This window comes from Hyperolius riggenbachi, chromosome 6 (assembly GCF_040937935.1).
Source record: "Hyperolius riggenbachi isolate aHypRig1 chromosome 6, aHypRig1.pri, whole genome shotgun sequence".
NCBI classification, from domain to species: Eukaryota; Metazoa; Chordata; class Amphibia; order Anura; family Hyperoliidae; genus Hyperolius; species Hyperolius riggenbachi.
The window spans coordinates 371,511,316-371,532,809 of record NC_090651.1 but is presented as its reverse complement, the minus strand read 5'-3'; the positions used below and the strand labels follow the sequence as shown (position 1 = coordinate 371,532,809).

At 44.9% G+C, this 21,494-nt stretch overlaps 1 protein-coding gene across 1 annotated transcript in view; it reads right to left on the bottom strand.

Moving 5' to 3' along the window:
- The window catches only part of LOC137521937 (uncharacterized), a 54,143-nt gene that overhangs the window by 8,941 nt on the left and 23,708 nt on the right, over positions 1 to 21,494 (bottom strand). Inside the window, exons 4-6 of the mRNA XM_068241885.1 lie at positions 12,724 to 12,774; positions 10,392 to 10,640; positions 228 to 399 (exon numbers count right to left, since the gene is read on the bottom strand). Coding sequence (XP_068097986.1) covers positions 228 to 399; positions 10,392 to 10,640; positions 12,724 to 12,774 — 472 coding nt within the window. The remainder of the gene's footprint in view (positions 1 to 227; positions 400 to 10,391; positions 10,641 to 12,723; positions 12,775 to 21,494) is intronic.

Here is a 21,494-nt window from a genome sequence, read left to right as displayed (position 1 = left end):
CCAGGGGGCTGCAAGAAGCCCCAGGTATGTTAAATTTTTCTTTTTTTCACTTTAGATTTCCTTTAAGCGGCAAAAGCCATGGACCGTGAACCAGTTAAGTTATGGATAGTCCCCATTCAGTGGTTTTGTTACCCAGTTTCCATAATTATTGTAAATAGCCCGTACAGCACAAAGCATGTGTTGATGAAACACAAGTATTGACAGACAAAATAAAAGTTGTTCCTTACCACCAAGCAAGGATCAACAGTAGAAGAAGAGGAAGCAGCAGCCAAAGAAACCAGATGTCCACATGTGGCTCTTGTGGTGGAGGTGGAGTTGTGAGACTTGTGAGATATGGTGTGGTCGTAGGTAAATTTGGAACAACGCGTTTCAGTGCCTCTGCTTTACTGTAGACAATCTCTACAAACAAACATACAGAGATATCAGATATGATCAGAGTCAATACACCTTTTTGTTGGAATAACTCTTCTGAACAGCCGTTTGGGTACTTTGACTCTACTTATTGTTAATAAGATCAGTAAGGCCTGCTTCACACTGCTGGTGTTGTGTCCACGCGCAACACAACATGCAAACTACTAGTTACAACACGCAAACTCCCAGTTACAACAGGCATGCCATTTCAACAACCTGACTGACTGACTGAGAAAAGTATACGAGTTATCCAGAATTGTGCCGCTATGCCTTTCTCATATTATGCCCCTTGGGGTTCATTAATGCAGGGCAACATGCACATAATGTTTGTAAGGAGAACTAAAACGGAAAACTGAGAGCCCAATATAGTGTAGTATGTCAGGAATGTTTGAAAAATTGATAAAGTGAGAATGATTATACTCACAAACATGGGTTACCGTCCAGGTAACCACTATAAAGGCAGGTGAGGAGATAAAGCCTGTCCTCACTCAGGGCTAAGAAGTCGCTCTCTGTAGAGATGAGAAAAAGGAGATAGCACTCCCATCCACCAGGAGTGGACGCAATGTATTTGTATGTTGTACAGAGGCGCCAGCAGGATAAAAATTCATAAAAAAAAAAAAACTTTAAAAATTGCTAGGAGGAAGTGGTGGGCTTGCCTCCCAAAAGCAGACCAGACGTCCTGTTATTATATAAATGAACACATTTATTATACGATACCCCAAAAGGAAATGCAACGCGTTTCGCAGGTCAAGCCCGCTTCATCAGGCAAACAAGGGGTTAACAGGGAATCTGTAGTATCAGGAATAGCGCCTCAGTGACTGAGGCGCTATTCCTGATACTACAGATTCCCTGTTAACCCCTTGTTTGCCTGATGAAGCGGGCTTGACCTGCGATACGCGTTGCATTTCCTTTTGGGGTATCGTATAATAAATGTGTTTATTTATATAATAACAGGACGTCTGGTCTGCTTTTGGGAGGCAAGCCCACCACTTCCTCCTAGCAATTTTTAAAGTTTTATGAATTTTTATCCTGCTGGCGCCTCTGTACAACATACAAATGCACATAATGTTAAACAGCACTGAACACCAGGGATAGCCTCACTCCTAACCTACAGGGGTGCTGCTCCTCTGGGCCCTGGCTTGTACACACTGAGCCATGTTCTCCAGGTCTGACCAGCATTGAACCGCACTTCGTAATACCTGGCTTCTGCACTGTTTGCGCATGCACCGCAATGCATGCTGGGTGATTTAGTCCATGGATACAAAGACATCCCTGTATTCCCATCCACAGACTTAATTTCCCGGCATCACTGCGGCACGGGCGAGAGAGGGACACTGTCAGGAACTATAAAATGCGGTATGCGGTTCAGTGCTGGTTGGTCCTGGAGAAGATGGCGCATGGCGTAAGAGTGGGGGGGGGGGGGGGGTTAGAGGAGGAGGAGAAAGTTCATAGGCATCTATGTTGGGAACCCATGTAGGAGGGAGGGTTCTGGATGTCACAGGGCCTTTCAGATCCTCTCTTCGTGCGCTCGGCCCACCATTCAAGTTTGCCGCCTTTGGGACTCCTCGGAAGGCCTCCGAAGACTATTGGCTCTATACTGCGAACATGCCAGTTACCTCTTGCACATGTGCAGTACGGAGCTGCTAATCTTTGGAAGTACTTGGGGGCAGGGCCGGAGCTACCATGGGAAAAAAATGGGCAATTGCCCCAGAGCCTGTAGGGACTCCCAACGTGTCCCTCCCCCATCTAAACTGTTGCTCCCCAGGGGCTCTGCAGAGTCTGTTAAGTTGGGAGGGTCAGCAGCCAGCTCAGGGGCCCAGGAGGGAAGTTTGGCTGCAACAAAGGGCCTCTAATGACGCTTTTTGGTCGGGGGTTGGCTGTTGGGGGGCCCCCAGGCTAATTTTGTTTTAGGGCCCAATTGTTACTTGACATGGCCCTTCTTGGGCACCAAGGGCCGAAAGACTAGACAAACAAGTTGGTCGAAGAATTTTACTGGGGCCGGCTGTGGAAGGCTCTATGGGACCCAGTGCCTTCCCTCTCTATAGGCGACCTAACTTTTATTCAGTTTATTTGAACAAGCAGATAATGATTGCAGTATGGTTGCATAGCAGAGCAGGGGATGCAATAAGCAGCAGCTCATACCATTAACAAGCAGATAATGATTGTACAGCAGAGCAGGGGGTGCAATAAGCAGCAGATCATACCATTAACAAGCAGATAATGATTGCAGAGCAGGGGGTGCAATAAGCAGCAGATCCTACTATTAACAAGCAGATAATGATTGCAGTATGATTGCATAGCAGAGCAGGGGTGCAATAATCAGCAGATTGTACCTGATGAGACAGATGAGAAGAGTAAAGATTAGATGAGGGGAGAGGAAGCACCATATTTAGCAGCATATAAAATGTTCAGATCTGTAAATCACCACTTGGAATCGATGCCACTTAAAGGAATATTATCGATACCCAAGTGTTCTAAAATGACAATGTACAAATAATGTCTAAGTAGCTGTGTAAACATTTTCCTACTTTTCATGTTAAATATCAGAGGCAAAAACTGTAATTTATTGAGGGTAGGATTTAGCTAAATTGGGACAAATCAATTGCAGAAGGGGTGTCTGCTTCAATGCACAGCCAGAGTTGCATATCAGACTACAGAAAGCAAATATCAAACATATCAAACTCTGAAAGCAAAAACAGTATGAAAAGCTGTGACAATTAGTTACATTTCCTCTGCTCTCTTCAGACACTTCAGTCAGAAACACAAGACACAGGAGCTGCAGCTGTTGGGAGCGCTCTCTCTCTCTGTCACACACAGAGCTACACATAGAGTTAACTGATCAAGTGTGAGGGGAATTTCCCCTCTCCTCATGGCTCAGTCAGCCATCAGTTTTGGTGTCAGTAAAGTTTGAATGTATTTTGCTAACAGTAAACAAAGAGGTTGCTACTAAAATGTATACACCAGTACTTAGCAGCACTTCCCAAACAATTCCTGTGTCAATTGAAAAAAATATGTGAATCGATATTATTCCTTTAAAGAGACTCTGTAACAAACTTTTCAGCCTTAGTTCTTCCATCCTATAAGTTCCTTTGCCTGTTCTAATGTGCTCTGGCTTACTGCAGCTTTTCCTAATTGCACAGTGGCTGTGTTATCTCTGTTATATGATCTAATCTGTTTTCTTCTGTGGGCACAGTCGGGCTAAAGCTGGAATGTGTGGAATGTGCAGGGCTGCTTGTGATTGGTAGAAGCTATACACACCCCCTCCAGGCCCCCTGCAGGCTCTGTATGACTCACACACTCTGCTTATGTGAGCCTATCACAAGCTGGTTAGTTTGTTTGTAAACACTGCCTAAAACTGTTAATTACAAGCCAGGATTGCAGCAGAGTGTGGCAGAAACAGCACAGAGGGGCACAGGAGAAAATAAGGAATAGAATGGTATGCTTTTTGCTGTAAAAATGTTAGAGTACAGATTCTCTTTAAGGAGCCTGAGGTGGGCTCATTACCACGTCACCCCCAAGGCGGTTTTTACGCTAACGGAGGAGCGATTTTCACCTTTCAGTGCTCATTTCTTTCATTTGCCAATAGCTTAATCACTACTAATCACAATGAAATGATCTATATCTTGTTTTTTTCACCACCAATTGGGCTTTTTGGGGTTGATATTTGTTTTCAGTAATTACTTTATTTTCTACACATTTTAAAGGGAAATACAAGGAAAGGAAATACAAGGGAAAAAAATGAAAAAATACACTATTACTCCAATTTCATCCCCTATAGTTTTAATACATACACTGCTACTGTACATAAAACCCACACATTTTATCTGCCCATTTGTCCTGGTTATCAAAAGATTTTAATTATATCCCTAGTACAAAGTATGGTGACAATATAGCATTTGGAAATAAAGGTGTATTTTTTTTAGGTGTTTTTTTTCTTCTTCTCACTATTTTCACGTGCACAGGCACAGCGGCAGCAGCACTGTCTGACTTATAAAAACGTCCTGGAGCCATTAAGAGGCTGTAGCAGGACGTTTTTATAAGTCAGGTTGTCATAAAGTTGTTTAATTAAAAAAAAATAAAAAAAGTAAGCTACTTGATCGGGGGGGGGGGGGGTGTTGAGCGGATCGAGTAGCCTCAAAAACGCCGCGCCAGTGGGCTGCTCTGGTTCACTTTCACCTATAGCCCCTCACCTATAGCACGTTGGGGGGGGGGGGGGGGGGAGAGGGCAGAGAGTGGTGGGGGTGGGGCACAGAGGCACGTCATGAGGCAGAGAGCATTCCTCTGTGTCCCAACGACCCCAGGCCAAATCTTTCCCCTTCAGATGATTTTGAGATCAAATGTATGAGCAATGATATGTATGATGCGGACACTCCCTCCACTGCAGTGGTAACCAGCAGCGCTAGCGGGTCTACAGCAGAGGGACTGTCCGCTGAAGTGGCAGACGTTGCCAGGTCAGCAGTGTCTGCTTCAGAACCTGTCACTGAGGGCCCAGGAGCCTCTCAGTTTGCAGCCTCCATGGCGTGTGACGGACAGCACTGAACTCTCTGGGGCTGTTCGATTTGACAGCAGCCTGGAAGAGCTCAGGGGTATGGCCAGCAGGTCACCAGCTGGGAGGGGCAGGCCGAGAGGGTTCTGGGAAGTTATTCCCTCGAAGCTGTCCGGATGGAGGAGGCAGACCGGCAGATAATCGTTCCCCAAAGGGACAGAGAGATAGCTCCTGCCACTATAGAGAAAGTGCGTGTAGTGACTGTCGGAACCCTTCCTCAGCTGCAGCACTGGCTCTAATTTACGGTCGTCACGGACCATCATCCCCCTGTTTGGTTACGTCAGGTTGCCAGGGGCAACGACACATTGCAGCAACCTAGCCTAGTTTTCCAGCCATGTAGCTTGAAGCTATCAGGTGAGGAATCCTCATAAGGATGCTAAGGAGTTACCCCACCAGGACAGACCAGCAGTGTAGGCGCTGGCAGGATGATCTGGGAAGATCATCTGCCCTGTGCCAATTTGAAGGGGGAGGTGTGAGGATATATGTGGTGATGATATGTACGGTAATATGCAGAATATAGCAGCCATATTACATGGAAGCCAATTTTTTCCTTTTCTGCCTGTGTCATATGTGTATGTTTGCTCAAAGCCAGCTGGCTTCAGGGTAATTGGACACCTGGCTACTAATGTGAGTGTCGGTATGTAAATGTAAATTAAATCTGCATTCAGTGGCCAGCAGGAAAGTACCATTGTCTGCCTCTAATTAGGAAACACTTAATCAGACAGTTGCCCCACCACTTTGAAGCCTATACAGGGGATCAGTTACCCTTTCGTCTGAATAGGAGAGCAGGAAATACTGCCTCAGATGTGTATTTTGCTTGGGCAATTGTCACCTGGAGTAGGGAAGAAGTCTTTTGATGTGTGTGTTAAGATACAATTTTACCTGTGGAAATTAGTTCTAAGGGGAGATGGGAAGTCTCTGCAAGGTTCAAGGTGAGACAGGAAAGCTTTGAAGTTGCACATCATAGCCAGCAAGAATGTGCTGTCACACCTGAGGAAATTGGATTATTCCTGGATCTGGACATTTGAGTGGCCCCGGGCCACAAATCTGGCTATAAAACCTCAGCTAGGATAGTCACAACTTGTAGTTCTTCAAAGATAGCAAGACGCTAGGACTATCCTGGTCTGACAAACGGTGAGGGAAAAAAAAAAGAAAAAAAAAAAGAAAGAAGAGGAGTCGGCACTACAGCTCACTCTGCGTGTGACAGAGGGATAATGGCAGGATGCACAGCCTTCCTGTCCTTTGGCACAGCCAGCGTGCTCTGGCTTGGTTGATATAGGTAGTAGCCTTCTGTCATGCTGCCCCTACGTTTTGGAACTCCCTACCTCAACAGATCAGGACAGCTCCATCCCTGGCCGTGTTTAAATCCAGACTGAAAACCCACCTGTTCAGTTTGGCATTTGCAGAATTATAACTTTTGTTGTGTGAATACTTCATCCTACTACCAATTACTGAATCTGAGAGAGCCTAAGCGCTTTGAGTCCTATGGGAGAAAAGCGCTATAGAAATGTTATTGTATTGTATTATTGTATAGTAGGAGTAGGGGTAAGAAAGTGAAAAAGTCGGCACTGCTGATGACTGTATTTAATTCCAAAGGGTGGTAACACATCAAAATACATTCTCCGTAGAAGCGCATTTACAGCGCGAAACGGCTGTAAGACTAATCTGTGCCCAGCACCCACCACCAGCTCACAGCCTCCATCACCATGGTATGTGCAACTTTTGCTTCACATGTATTTTGATGTGTTACCACCCTTTGGAATTAAATACAGTCATCAGCAGTGCTGACTTTTTCACTTTTACCCCTACTCCTACTATCCTGGTCTGACCAGAACCGCTTTTTCCTCGCAACAACGCTCAGATCTAAATGCTGGTAAATTTTATCCCCATTTATTTTTATGCAAACTGTTTTATTGTGTATCTTTGTAACTTATCTTGTAATGTTCACTTCATTTTTGTAAATCTTTTGTATATATTCTTGTCTGCACTGATCCACTGGAATATTAAATATTTATTTGATAAGTTTGACTTTTGATGTACTAAACTAGCTCATAGTCTAGAAAGACTGCAGTGTAATTTACGTTACAAGTTCAGTGCCTGATTGTGCCTTGCTACTGTATGATTGGATTGTGTGTGGCGTTCCCGTGTTTGGCCTAAGCGCAAAGCTGACCCAAATACGAAAAGGCGGACTGAGTGCAGATCACTCGACAGCAGAGTGGGAAAGAAGTGTCTAGCAGCAGCTAGTGGTGGCAGTGAGAAGTGCTTTGAGGGGCGACAGCCTTGTTGTAGCTTGAATAAGGCTGCTTCCCTCTCGATCTGGTCAAACCCGCAGTCAGGAACCGTATCTGCAGGCGTGCCGCAGGGCCGGTTCCTGACCCTCTCTGGTGATTCTTTTCTTTGCTGCCTAGTTTAAATTATTTTGTGATCAAAGCACATTATTGTGCCATTTTGGTTCATTGCACATCCACTTTTTTAGAGTCTTACACTCTTATTACAGGTGGTGATCTCTTTACTACGGGCAAGGTGCATCACTGTGGAATGTTTGATGCGGGTTGCAAAATGAGCAGAAACACCTGGGAGGAGAAGGCTTTGCGACATCATAGCCTAGGCCTGTCATTCTCAAACGTATTCAGTGTGAGGGTGCCTTGACGGCTTTGAAATTTTTTCAAGACACCTCTGGGCAAAGACAACTTCCGAAAGGCTCTTATGACTTTTATAAGGCAGCACAACAACCCCCCCCCAGTAGCTAGTGACGTTTATTATGGTAATCTTCACCACCCCTCCAAGAAGTCGGTGAAACCCCGCCTTAAAGTGTACCCAAGGAAGTTTAAGATATTAAAAAAAAAAATAAGGGACACAGCGGCATGTTCCCATCTGAATAACATACCTCTGTGTGTCCTCCTTGCAGCTGTCAGGGCCCCGCTAGCCCCCATTGTCGGAAAACGAAGGGGGAGGAGAGTCCCATGCAGGAGAGGAACTCCCACATAATGCCCATTCCCTGCCTATCAGAGCCTTGTAACTGGCTCTCCGACGTCTTCTCCCCGCCTCCTCTATGCCATTTAGCAGTCTGGGCTCTCAGAGGAGAGCACAGAGCTGTTTTTGTAGTGTTGTGACCCCAAAGTTCACAGAAGTGATAGTAAAGAAAAACAGGACAGAGGAGTGGTGGGGAGCAGTGGTAATGGACGCGGACTGATCCTCCTTTAGTTTTAAGAGCAGCTCAGGTTCTTTTTAATTAGATAGTACCCCCCCCAAGTAACAAATGATTCTTATTAGGTCACATCCCAGAGAATCTGTATTGTTAAAATCGCACAAAAGTAAACATACCAGTGCGTTAGGGGACATCTCCTATTACCCTCTGTCACAATTTCGCCGCTCCCCGCCACATTAAAAGTAGTCAAAAACAGTTTTAAAAAGTTTGTTTGTAAACAAACAAAATGGCCACCAAAAGAGGAAGTAGGTTGAAGTACAGTATGTCCACACATAGAAAATACATCCATACACAAGCAGGCTGTATACAGCCTTCCTTTTGAATCCTAAGAGATCACTTGTGTGTTTCTTTCCCCCTGCAGCTATCTTCCACTGAATACTAGTGACAGGCTGTGAGGCTGATCGTTTCTTCCTGCAGACAGCTCTGCCCTGTCTGTAATTCCTCAGTATGTGTCAGCCAGCTCCTTTCACAGCCTAACAGAGGAAGATTTTTATCCAGCTCTCTTCTCTCACTGATAAGAGAGCAGAGACGCTGCTGGCTTATGTAAATAACACACACACACTGGAGTGTGTATAGAGGGGCCTGGAGAGGGGAGTGCATAACAGATCAGCACTGAGGAGTTGGCAGCCTTCCAGACACAGGGCGACAAGTCCGACAGGGAAAAGATACATTGATTTATTACAGAGACAGTGATAGTAGAAAGTGCTGCAGTAAGACAGGGCACATTAAAATAGGTTTAGGAACTTGTAGGATGGTAGAAAAAAGGACGACATTTTTGTTACAGAGTCTCTTTAAATAAATAGTCAGTGACCCCCATTAGGGCAGCATCCCCCCCTCCAAGTGGTCACTGACCCACCTATTGACTATCAATGTGCAGTTGCATTATCTGAGGGCAATGCACAAAGGATGGGGATGAATGTCGAGGCACACAGTTTGAGAACCCCTGGCCTAGGCTAAATATCACTGGGTGGAGGGTGGAGTTACAAACCAATATACAAATATAGGAATTGTTTCTAATGCTGAAACCTGGATATTTAACATAAAGCTGGGTAACCTGAAGAATGTACAAATCAGATCGTGTCACCGTGAGTCATGTGTGTAGCATCCAGTCTCAGTTGACATGAACAGAGCACCCAGTAACTGTAAATTCTTTAACACTTCAGCACATTAGTACACCTACATAACATGTCATTTTTACTATAGCAAACACCTCACTGGTAAATAATTACAGTCATAAAACCATTACCTGGCAGAGAATAGCTTCTGAGTGCAAAGGGACAGATTAAAAAAATAAATAAAAAATTAATAGTGCATAGATTTTAATTCTGGGACACTTGAAAGACTACTTTTAAGTTTATAAACCTAAAAAATACATACAATTGTCTTTCTTAATCAGTTATTTTTACCTCGGTTAAATGTAAAAACATTTTGTGGACATCGCAAAAATGGCCGTTCTTGTAGGTTGCTGTGTTATTTCATTTTATACATCAATTAAAGGGCAACTGTAGTGAGAGGGATATGGAGGCTGCCATATTTTATTTCCTTTTATGCAATACCAGTCGCCTGGCTATCCTGCTGATCCTCTTACTCTAATACTTTCAGCTAAAGCCACTGAACAAGCATGAAGCAGATCAGGTGTTTTTGACATCCATGTCAGGTCTGACTGGATTCGCTGCATGCTGGTTTCTGGTGTGATTCAGACACTACTGAAGCCAAATAGATCAGCAGGACTGCCAGGCAACTAGTATTGTTTAAAAGAAAAAATAAATATGGCAGCCTCCATAAACCTCTTGCTTCCGTTGTCCTTTAAACAAGTGTCATTATTATTTATACAGCATCAAATATCTTCTATTGCACTGTACGTAGTACAAGACAGACAAATGGGGCCTGGTGCCCAAAGCAGCAGTAAAATGTCAGAACACTACAATTTTGCCTGTACCCACGGCAGGAGGCAGCCCGCAACACCCCATTAAGACATTGCTATAGCATAAATTTGCACGCAACCCAAGTAATGCACGCTGCGCTCATAGGGTAATGCGGACTGGCACCTGCCATTATAATTGATTTGCGCTACCTGCGCATGGCAAATTAACTGTTGCTTTGAGCATTGCGCCCAGTTCAACAGTCTGTACAGTCAGAATATCCAGAAACACAAGCGCACACACACATGCATAGCTGGTGCGGTTGGAAACCTGTGAACACCCTAGCCATTTCTCAAAGACTTACCTGGACCCACAGCAGGAAGAGGACCCCCTGCTCCCTCCAGGTAGTACCTCGCATCTGTATTGACGGTGATGAGAGCGACACATTTCTCCGATGTTACAAATGCCTGCGATTTGTTGCACGTCACGTTAACACCGATACCAGCCCGGGGGATCATGCACAACACAGCCAAGTTTTGTTTTACTTCCAACGGTCTTCCGATCACATTGATTGTGCTACAAAATGTGTATATACCATACAAACCATCTATTCCTTTAAAACAAGAAAAAAAAATAAAACAAATAAAACTTAGTTAAAACAAAGGGGAAACCTTCTTAGCAATTCCACCTCACAAATGATGGGAGAGTATAATGGTAAAAAAAAAAAGTCACAATGCGTTTGTGCGTTTGAGTTTAGCCCACCTCCTCAAATTTTGTGCCCGAAGTCATTTTTAGGAGAAGGAGGATAGATGCAATTGTTTATTTCAATAGTTTATTTTCACCTCGGGTGTCCTTTAAGTACCTCAGCTGCGCCAGGTTGGATATTGGCAGTGGGATTCAGTAACAGTTGCTTACCCCTGCGCTGTCTCCGTACGCCGGTTGCTCTGCCAATACCAAGGATTTGGCTACATGGTAGCGCTTGCGCCGCTTACAGAACTCTGAGGCTATAATACAATATATGAATTACAGAGGTCATTTACATTGCGGTCTATGGAGGCTGGTCCCGGCCGCACAAGTTGCCTGCTTCACACGACAGGATTTTTAACCACTCGAGGACCAGAGGTTTATACCCCCTAGAGAGCAGGCCATTTTTTTACCATTCAGCACCTCACGACTTTGAGGCAGGGAACACACTAGGCAGAACGTTGTGGAAAGCGCAGCGTTTATGCATGCAATGTTAGTCAATGGGCCACATCAAAAAACGCATGTGTATGCATTTTGACATTTGCGTTTTTAAAAAAGTTGAGCTTTGTTGCATATTTTTCAAAAAAAACTCACATAATGAAAGTCAATAGTGACGCAATGTAATGCGTTTTGTATGCATTTTTATAGGAGTTTTTGAAAAAACAAACAAAACTATGTATTCTGATGTATTTCCGCTTGCTGTAGACTTCCTAGTGATTTGCATGAAACTTAATAGAAAAACCACATGCAAACCGCAAACGCATTAAAACGCACACAAAAAAATGTGCGGGAACAAAAAAACGCAAACGCATAGAAAACACATGGAAAACATAACACAAAACGCACAAAGGCTGTGGAATTGGAGTTGAGGACTCGGAGCAATTTTGGGTACCTGGGGTCGGTGGTTTCATAAACTGAGGATTTTTGTACCAAATCTACAGCCCTGGTAAGTGTTTGGCTAAAGAATCAGAGTCGAGGAGACAAAGCCATTTAAGCCATTAACTTGAAGGAGACAAAAGGAAACCGAGAGCCCAATATAGTGTAGTATCTCAGTGACCATTAGTCAGGTGTACAACAAAGTAATGGTTATAGTCACAAATGTGGGTCGCCACACAGGTAACCACTGGATAAGCAGGCGGGAAGAAGTATAACCTAACCCCACTCAGGTATAAGAAGTCGCTCTCTGTAGACAGGAAGGAATGGGGATACACCCCTCCACCAAGGGTGGACTAGACAATTTGTAAAGCAGTAACACAGAGGCGCCAAGTAGAGTAAAATCGATTAAAAACTGTTTAAAAGGGGGGAGTTGGTGGACTCTCCTCCCTCGTAGAAAGACCGGACAATGGGACGTTACTCACAGTATAAATTAACTTTTTATTAAAAGCTCCAAAGTTACAATGCGTTTCACGGGTCACAATCCTGCTTCATCAGGCAAAACATTTTTTGGAGGGTACAAAAATCGGGTCTATGGCATTTTTTTATCCCCTTCTCCCCACCTAACTTGGCCCTACACTCTCATACATACATAGACATCAGTCTATGGTAGGGATTAGATTGTGAGCCCATCAGAGGGACAGTTAAGTAACAAGACAATTCTCTGTGCAGCGTTGCATTAGATGTTAGTGCTATATTTACATATAAAATCTATTTACAAAAGAAAGCAGCCTGGCAGCGCTGATCTGCCACTGGCAGGCCGATCGTTGTGCCCTGCAGTGTTTAGTGATGGGAGCTCGTGTTCACGCAAGCTCCTGTCAAATCTTGCCTATCGCGAGTTGACACCATATGGCGGCGCTGAGGAACAACAGATTCTCTCTGCCGCAGCCGATCCGCGTCAGGCGGTCGGCTACGGGTTAAAATAACATTTTGTATAATAGTGTATTATATGGCAAAATATTTGGTGGGAGATACATGTTGCATCATAAACTTACATAGGTGTGATGTCCGTAACTAACCTTGGACCCCACTGGGCCAGCAGCAGAATAGGTAAATCCACATCATTGGACCTAAACAGAAAAAGTTCACAATCAGTTCAAAATCTCACACCCAAAAATGGAATTAGCTTAAAGCGGAATATAACCCTGCATTTCAACGTTGCTCTAAAACATTATTTACAGCATATTATATGCAACCAGCATTGTTTTTTTTTTTACTAGACCAGCATTGGAAGGGTTACACACAGAGTTTTAAAGTTCTGTGGAGAGAGCTGCTCCTGCAGCCAAAGTTTAAATCGATACATTTCAGTAAACAAAATGTAGCAAGTGGTGAATGTTACACACTCTTTGGCTGTCCTCCAGCTCCTACACAGCCAGAGAGAGTGAGTCACATTCCACAGTTGTTACATTTTGTTTTGCTGAAATGTATCTATGTAAGCTTGGGATGCGGCAGCAGCTCTCTCCACGGAACTTTAAAGCTGTGTGTTTAACCCTTCCAATGCTGGTCTAGTAAAAAAAAAAAAATGCTGGTTGCATATAATATGCTGTAAATAATGTTTTAGAGCAACGTTGAAATGCAGGGTTATATTCCGCTTTAAAGAGACTCAAGCGAGTCTAAATTCTCTTTTTTAACTTGTATTCCTGTCAAGGACCATAACCCCTGCTAAACCGTCGCTATCCTGCGGCAAAACGAGGGGTTTATACCCCCAAATCCCCCCTGCAAAATCCAGGACTTTCTTGGTCGTGGATTTTGCTGCTCATGGAGGCAGAGCTTTCAGCTGTAGCTCTGCCTCCATGCCTGTCAATTTGCCCGCAGATCTCCGCCTCTCCCCCGCCCCTCTCTGTGAAGGAAGATTGAGGGGCGGGGAGAGGCGACGATCAGCAGGAGATACGCGCTGAGAGGCAAAGCTACAGCCATAAGCTCTGCCTCATCAGGAAGTGCTCCCCGGACACTGGAGAGGGGATTTGGGGGGCATAAACCCCTGGTTTTGCCGTGGGATAGCAGCGGTTTAGCAGGGGTTATGGTCCTTGACAGGAATACAAGTTAAAGAAAAAAAAAGAATTTATACTCGCTTCAGTCTCTTTAAAGCACCACTATTACGAAAAAAGTAAGCAGTTAAAGGGACCTCGAGGCGAGAGGGATATGGAGGCTGCCATATTTATTTCCTTTCTAACAAAACTAGCTGCCTGGCTGTCCTACTGATCCTGTGTCTTTTACCCACAGACCCTGAACAAGCATGCAGCAGATCAGGTGCTCCGACTCCGCTCACCCACGTTATACTGGATTAGCCATATGTCTGTTCCAGGGTTTTGACTCAGACACTACTTATGTCAGAAGATCAACAGGACTGCCAACTGGTATGGTTTACAAGGAAATAAATATGGCAGCCTCCATTTTACATAGAGAAAAAGGTGTAGGCAGCGCTTCCAAATACAGAAAGCTGCACCTGAATTGATTAAGCTGCAGAGTAGTGCAGAGCTCCAATGGACCATATTACACAACATGCATTCAAACAGGTACAGCAATGGAGGGTGTTAGCTTCAGCAAATAATATGTGCACAAATCATTTCCTACTAGACTTCCCCCCGGCGGTGACGTGCCCCCTCGGGGAAGACCTACCACTAACCTGACATTAAAAGCATAACTTACCTGGTGCGACTTATCATACAATGGTATACACATCTCTTCAAGACAGACAAACAAAAATGACAGCGCTCACAGGCTGCAACTGGCTTATAAACCATCAAGGGGCGTGTACAGACCCCCAGGGGCTAAATACACGCCTTGAATCCAAATCAGATGCAAAATTATGCAAATTTAAGTGCTAATTTATGTGCTAGTCCCTAATCTAAAATTTGAAGCTAACGCCCTCCATTGCTGTACCTGTTTGAATGCATGTTGTGTAATATGGTCCATTGGAGCTCTGCACTACTCTGCAGCTTAATCAATTCAGGTGCAGCCTTCTGTATTTGGAAGCGCTGCCTACACCTTTTTCTCTATGTAAAATGTTCTAAGTATACTTGTGGTAGCCTGCATCCAATCTGCATTCAAATTTTAGATTAGGGACTAGCACATAAATTAGCCTCCATATTACTCTCACCTCGGGGTCCCTTTACAAGCTGACAGGAATGGTTTTAGACCAGTCCATCTCAGGTGGTATTCTCAAGCTTTTGTCCATCAAGTCCAAACGGGGGAAAACATAAAAATAAAAAAAGTTTAACTGCCAAAATAGTGTGCAAGTGAGTAGAGAGGCTGGCTGGTATCTTACCATTTTGGCAGTTAAACTGCAATTCAGGAAGCGTTCTGAAAAAACAAGGAAAACCCTGAGAATCCCCCATGAGGAGACGGACTGGCATAAAACCTGTCGGTACTGTCAGCTTGCTTACTTTTTCGCAATAGTGGTCCTTTAAGAGACTAATCATTTAGTTCTAAACTTCAATAACTGTATTACTGTTACATTTTATTTTTTGAATGGCTTAGAACTTATTGTAGAAGTATTGGGTAGAGGAGTTGTTTAGGTTGGCACTGCAGCAAGAAATTGTTCTTGAGCGAGGAGCTGGTAAGACCCACAATGCCTCTCACGCTAGATGGCTGAGACTGCGTGCTCTGGTCGATAGGATAGCCATTTACTGTTCAAGAGAAGGAGAGAGGAGAGGAGACCAGCACTGCAGTCAACTGTTTATTCCATGGTGCGGCAAAATGACATGCATAAAAATACACATACGTGCAGACGTGTGACATACCAATCTTAACGGCAGTGTGGGTGCCGTCAAGATTGGTATGTCACACGTCTGCACGTATGTGTATTTTTATGCATGTCATTTTGCCGCACCATGGAATAAACAGTTGACTGCAGTGCTGGTCTCCTCTCCCCTCTCTCCTTCATTAGAACTTATTGTTGCTTACTCCAAGCACCAACGCTTTCTTAAGGTGGTCATAAACGATTATACCTACAGATTCAATCTTTCGACACGATCTGAACGATCAAAACTAATCAGAAGGCTATTATCGATTGTTACCATTGATGGAGCGATTTAAGAAGTTTTTACATTTCGATTTGCTCATAAAATCTAACTTTCAGATTGATTTTTATTTTAACCTCCCTGGCGTTCTGGGTAATGCGTACATAAGTACGCATTACCCTTTTTGTTAAATATTTTGTTTTTCGCTTGCTGTAGCTAGCGGATTGCTAGTTACAGCAGTACGCCACGCCGTCCGCGTCAGCATCCACCCTCCCAATCCCCGCCGGCCATACTTATGCGTCAGAGATACCGCGAGAAGCGTGACTTCCTATCGTCGCTTCTCCCGTCACCATGGTGATGATCGGACATGACGTCATGAGGAGCTCCGATGCTTCCCATTGCGCAGCCTGGCAGTGATTCGCCAGGCGTTTCAGGGGGGGGGGGTGTTGGGACGACGACAGCCCCTTTAGCGGCGCATCGTCGGGTAGCGGCGGCGATCAGACAGAACATGTAGCTAGCAAAGTGCTAGCTACATGTTCTGGAAAAAAAGAAATATTAAAAGACCCCTCCTGGGGCTGAGCAATCCTCCTTGGCGTACATGGACGAGCTGAGCTCGCCCATACCACCAAGGAGGTTAATGGACAAAAGAATAGTTTCCCATCTATTTGTGCCATACGGCACAGTTCTATATACAATTCGATCATAAAAATTGTGTGGAAAGATCGAATCTGAACGAAATATTGTACTGTTAATAGCCAGCTTTAGATCAGTGCAGCTTTGTCTTTATTAGCCTTCATTAGCGGATGTCATATAAATCACTTTAAAGTGTACCTGTGGTGGGGTATTTATACTTACCTGTGGCTTCCTCCAGCCCCATTAGGTGTGTGGGCTTTCTCGCCATCCTCTATTCTCTTGTTATATCCCCTTCGGTGATTTGCGTCCACTCCCGCTATGCTCCCATGCTCAACAGCGTTCTGAGACCGCAGTACTATTATGCAGGACACTCCCGGCTGCGGTAGCACTGTGGGAGGGGCATGCGGCCAGCCACACAACCGCAGAAGAGCAAGAATAAATACACCATCTCCTTTAACCACTTAACAGTTTTTTTCCCCCTTCAAAAGCTCTTCCCATTCATTCGGTAATAAATTTATCGCTACTTACCACACTGAAATGATCTATGTTATTTTTTGCAGGACAAACTAGGCTTTCTTTGAGCAGTACTTTAAGTTAAGAATTATATTATTTTATGTGCATTTGACAGGGAAGAAGAAGAAAAAAAAAAAAAAGTCAGATACTCACCTAAGGAGAGGGAAGGCTCGGAGTCCTAATAAGACTTACCTCTCCTCTCTCGGTGCCCTTTGTGCAGCTCAGGATCCTCCGTTCAAAGCCCCTGCCGCAGGGGACTTCGGAAGTCTTCGGGAGCTGACAGCTCCATACTGCACACGCGTGATTACGCAATAGAGGGCGCTCACGCATGCGCAGTATGGAGCGGCCGTCTTCGGGAGCCTGAGTGCTCCCGAAGACTTCCGAAACCTCCCTTCGGTGGCAGTTTTTGACCGAATTGGTCGAATGCTGCTATGGGGGATCCTGAACGGGACCGGGCACCAGGAGAGGAAAGTCTCATTAGGACTCAGAGCCTTCCCTCTCCTTAGGTGGGTATCTGACTTTTGTTTTTTTTAGATCGGGTAACATTGACTTTAAGGTTCCCGTTAAAAGAAATTAATCATGGTAGCCTTCATTGCCATCTTTCTACTGTTGTCTTATAAAGCATCTTGTAAAGAGCCCAGACAATGGCTACCTCTTGCACCATGCTGTCTGTGCTGGTGGCCATCTACGCAGAGAGATTCAGTTATTGCCAACATCCCTGAATCTTAAACAGCAGGATGATGCAATCCAAATAGCAGCAGCAGTGCACAGTAAAGATAGTATTTGGACCTCTAACTTTACTGAACAGTTAAGGTACCCATAGATCAAGCGAGTCTGCAGGCCAATCGATCATACAGAGGCTCCCCCCATTCTACTCCACCAAAGGGTACAAGAGCAGGGACCCCTGAAGCATGGCCACACTGCTAATCATAACCTGCTAATTACAATTATATGACATTTCCTGCAAGTTTTCGCACTTATATGCATAATTATGATTCGATAATTTAATTGATTTTGTATAATCCATTCATAATTTCACATAATTTTTGCATAATTTTGTGCCAACTTTAGAGGTGTAGTGGTTGGCGCTCTCGCCTTGCAGCGCTGGGTCCCCGGTTCGAATCCCAGCCAGGGTAACAATAGGAAAGGAGTTTGTATGTTCTCCGTGTCTGTGTGCGTTTCCTCCGGGCGCTCCAGTTCCCCCCACATCCCCCCAAAATACAGATAAGTTAATTGGCTTCCCCCTAAATAGGTTCTAGACTATGACACAAGCACTACACGATACATACACACACATCTCTACGGCAGGGATTAGATTGTGAGCTCCTCTGAGGACAGTCAGTGACATGACTATGCACTCTGTAAAGTGCTGCAGGAGATGTCAGTGCTATATAAATACATAATATTAATATGGTAGGACATTAGACTGTGACTATGGTAGGATTAGATTGTGAGCTCCTCTGAGGACAGTCAGTGACATGACTATGTACTTTGTAATGTGCAGCAGAAGATGTCAGTGCTATATAAATACATAATAATAATATGGTAGGACATTAGACTATGACTATGGTAGGATTAGAGCGTGAGCTCCTGTGGAGGACAGTCAGTGAAATGACTATACTGTATACTCTGTACAGTGCTGCAGAAGATGTCAGTGCTATATAAATACATAATAATAAGGCAGGACATTAGACTAGGACTATGGTAGGGATTAGATTGTGAGCTCCTCTGAGGACAGTCAGTGACATGACTATGTACTCTATACAGCGCTGCAGAAGATGTTCGTGCTATAAATAATAATAAAAAAAAATAATACATGCCTTGTAGTCTGTGAGCAAACCTCAGGAGCTGGGAGCACAAGCCTCCTCTGAGTCAGTCAAGGCCCTCCACAAGGTTTTATAGCATTTATATACAGACAGAGATCTCACATCTCACAGCAAGAACTAACGTCACTGTGCTACTTTTTTTTTTCCTGCTTTGTAATACAAACTTTTTATTATAAGCTGAAGAGATAAAAACAACTGTTTAGGGTCAAGGTTCTGAGGCAGACAGTCTGGACCTGGGAGATTTGGAATCATTTCTGCTGACTGGGAAATACCTCTTGGGAACGAATAAGAGGTTATTGGAAACCAACATACATTCCTGACAGCATTCCTCTGTAGCGACGGCGAATTCTGAAAACACAAACCCAACATTTTTATGAATGAAAAAGGAGGCGATAGATGGGGAGGAAAACCTTAGTGACCAGTGAAGGGGATATAGATATATATATATATATATATATATATAAAAAAAATAGATCACTGATGCATTAAATGAAGGAGGTTTCCCAAGTAATCTGGAAATTAGCAAATAGTTTACAGTGTTCTCCCAAGATTTTTTTCCCAGCCAGGTAGGGCGAATACAGAGCCAGCACTTTCACAGGGACACACTGGGCAATTGCCCAGAGCCCCAGAGCTGGCTGACGGGTCTCCCTCCAATTGATAGTGCAGAACGCTCCCAGCCGCGCATGCGCAACTCGGCCAGAATACCAGGCAGTCCAGCAGGGGGCAGGAGCAGCCGGGGAGACAGTGAGGGACAGAGCGGCCTTAAGAGGGCTGGCGGAAGCCCCAGGTGAGTAGAAAACCTGAGACTGCTTTTGTTTCGGGTTTTCTTTAAATTCAGAGCCTATATATTCCCAGCCCCACCACTACACTGCTGAGCACTTTTTGGATCTTTTTGTTTCTAAAGAAACAGGCCTCTTGCACCCTACATGCGATTCCAATTAGGGTTGCCGCGGTATACCGGTATGACGATATACCACGGTATGATTGTGCACGGTAATCGTACCGTGGACAATCTCGTTTTACCGGTTTCAGGGGGCGGGGCTACCGGGGGGGGGCGGAGCGACGGCGCACGAACAGCGGTGGGGATAAACACTCACTTGCGGCAATACTCATTTGCAGCCAGGTCCGTCCTCCACGCTGTACTGGGCTTCATTGTTCTTTCATCACATTTCCCTGAAACAGCGCCCCCTGGGTGCTATTACAAGGAGATGATGCAAGCACGAACAGGAAGTAGAATGAAGCACAGTACACGCGTGAGGACTTGGCTGCTGACAAGTGAGTATTTGTCCCCTCTCCCTCCCTCCGGCTCTCTGTGCTGGCCACCTAATTCTAGCTACACCTAACCCTGGCTACCTATGCTGCAAGCACCTACTACTGGCTACACCTATCCCTGGCTACCTATGCTGCGGCCACCTACCACTGGCTACACCTATCCCTTGCTACCTATGCTGCGGCCACCTACCACTGGCTACACCCATCCCTGGCTACCTATGCTGCGGCCACCTACCACTGGCTACACCCATTCCTGGCTACCTATGCTGCGACCACCTACCACTGGCTACACCCATCCCTGGCTACCTATGCTGCGGCCACCTACCACTGGCTACACCTATCCCTGGCTACCTGTGCTGCGACCACCTATCCCTGGCTACACCTATCCCTGGCTACACCTATCCCTGGCTACCTATGCTGCGACCACCTACTTCTGGCTACACCTATCCCTGGCTACCTATGCTGCGGCCACCTACCACTGGCTACACCTGTCCCTGGCTACCTATGCTGCGACCACCTACTTCTAGCTACACCTATCCCTGGCTACCTATGCTGCGGCCACCTACCACTGGCTACCTATGCTGCGGCCACCTACCACTGGCTACACCTATCCCTAGCTACCTATGCTGCGACCACCTACCACTGGCTACACCTATCCCTGGCTACCTATGCTGCAAGCACCTACCACTGGCTACACCTATCCCTGGCTACCTATGCTGCGGCCACCTACCACAGGCTACACCTATCCCTGGATACCTATGCTGCGGCCACCTACCACTAACTACACCTATCCCTGGCTATACCTATGCTGCGGCCACCTACCACTGGCTATACCTATGCTGCAGCCACCTATTACTGGCGGGTGGGGGCACATTATTTAATGTAAGGGGGTGGGGCCCAGGTCCAAATAATTATTAAATACCGTATACCGTAATACCGTGGTATTTTTTTTGACGGTTATCATACCGTGGAATTTCATACCGTTGCAACCCCAATTCCAATTTGGACGCGATTTTACTTGCGATTCTTATTTGCTTGATTTCTGATTTTTAATCGGTACTGCATGCTGCGTTTTTTTCAGCGTTTTTCTTCTTGCTTTGATAGCATCCAGGGAAACTCGGAAACATAAGGGTCTGTTTCCACTACACGCACACTGGATTAGAAAAACTGACTCCAATGAATGCCTATGGGCCTGTTTCCACTAAACGCAATTTTTCTGATGCATATTTTCCCATAGGCATTCATTGGAGTCTGTTTTTCTGCATCCATTCTGCATGCAATCTGTGTGTAGAGGAAACAGGCCCTAAATGAGAATCGCAAATCGGAATTGCAGTGTGCAGTGCGCCTTAGACCTCTAGCACACTAACATGCGATTACGATTTTTTTTTTTTGTACGATCCTATTTTTGATTCCGATAAGAAAAAAAAAAAATTGGGAATGAAAAAAAAAAATAAACACATATATATATATACACACACACACACACACACACACACACACACAAATCGGAATCGCATGTAGTGTGCAAGAGACCTAAAACCGTAGCAATTGCCACGATCGTGATTTTTCAAAAAAATCTAGATC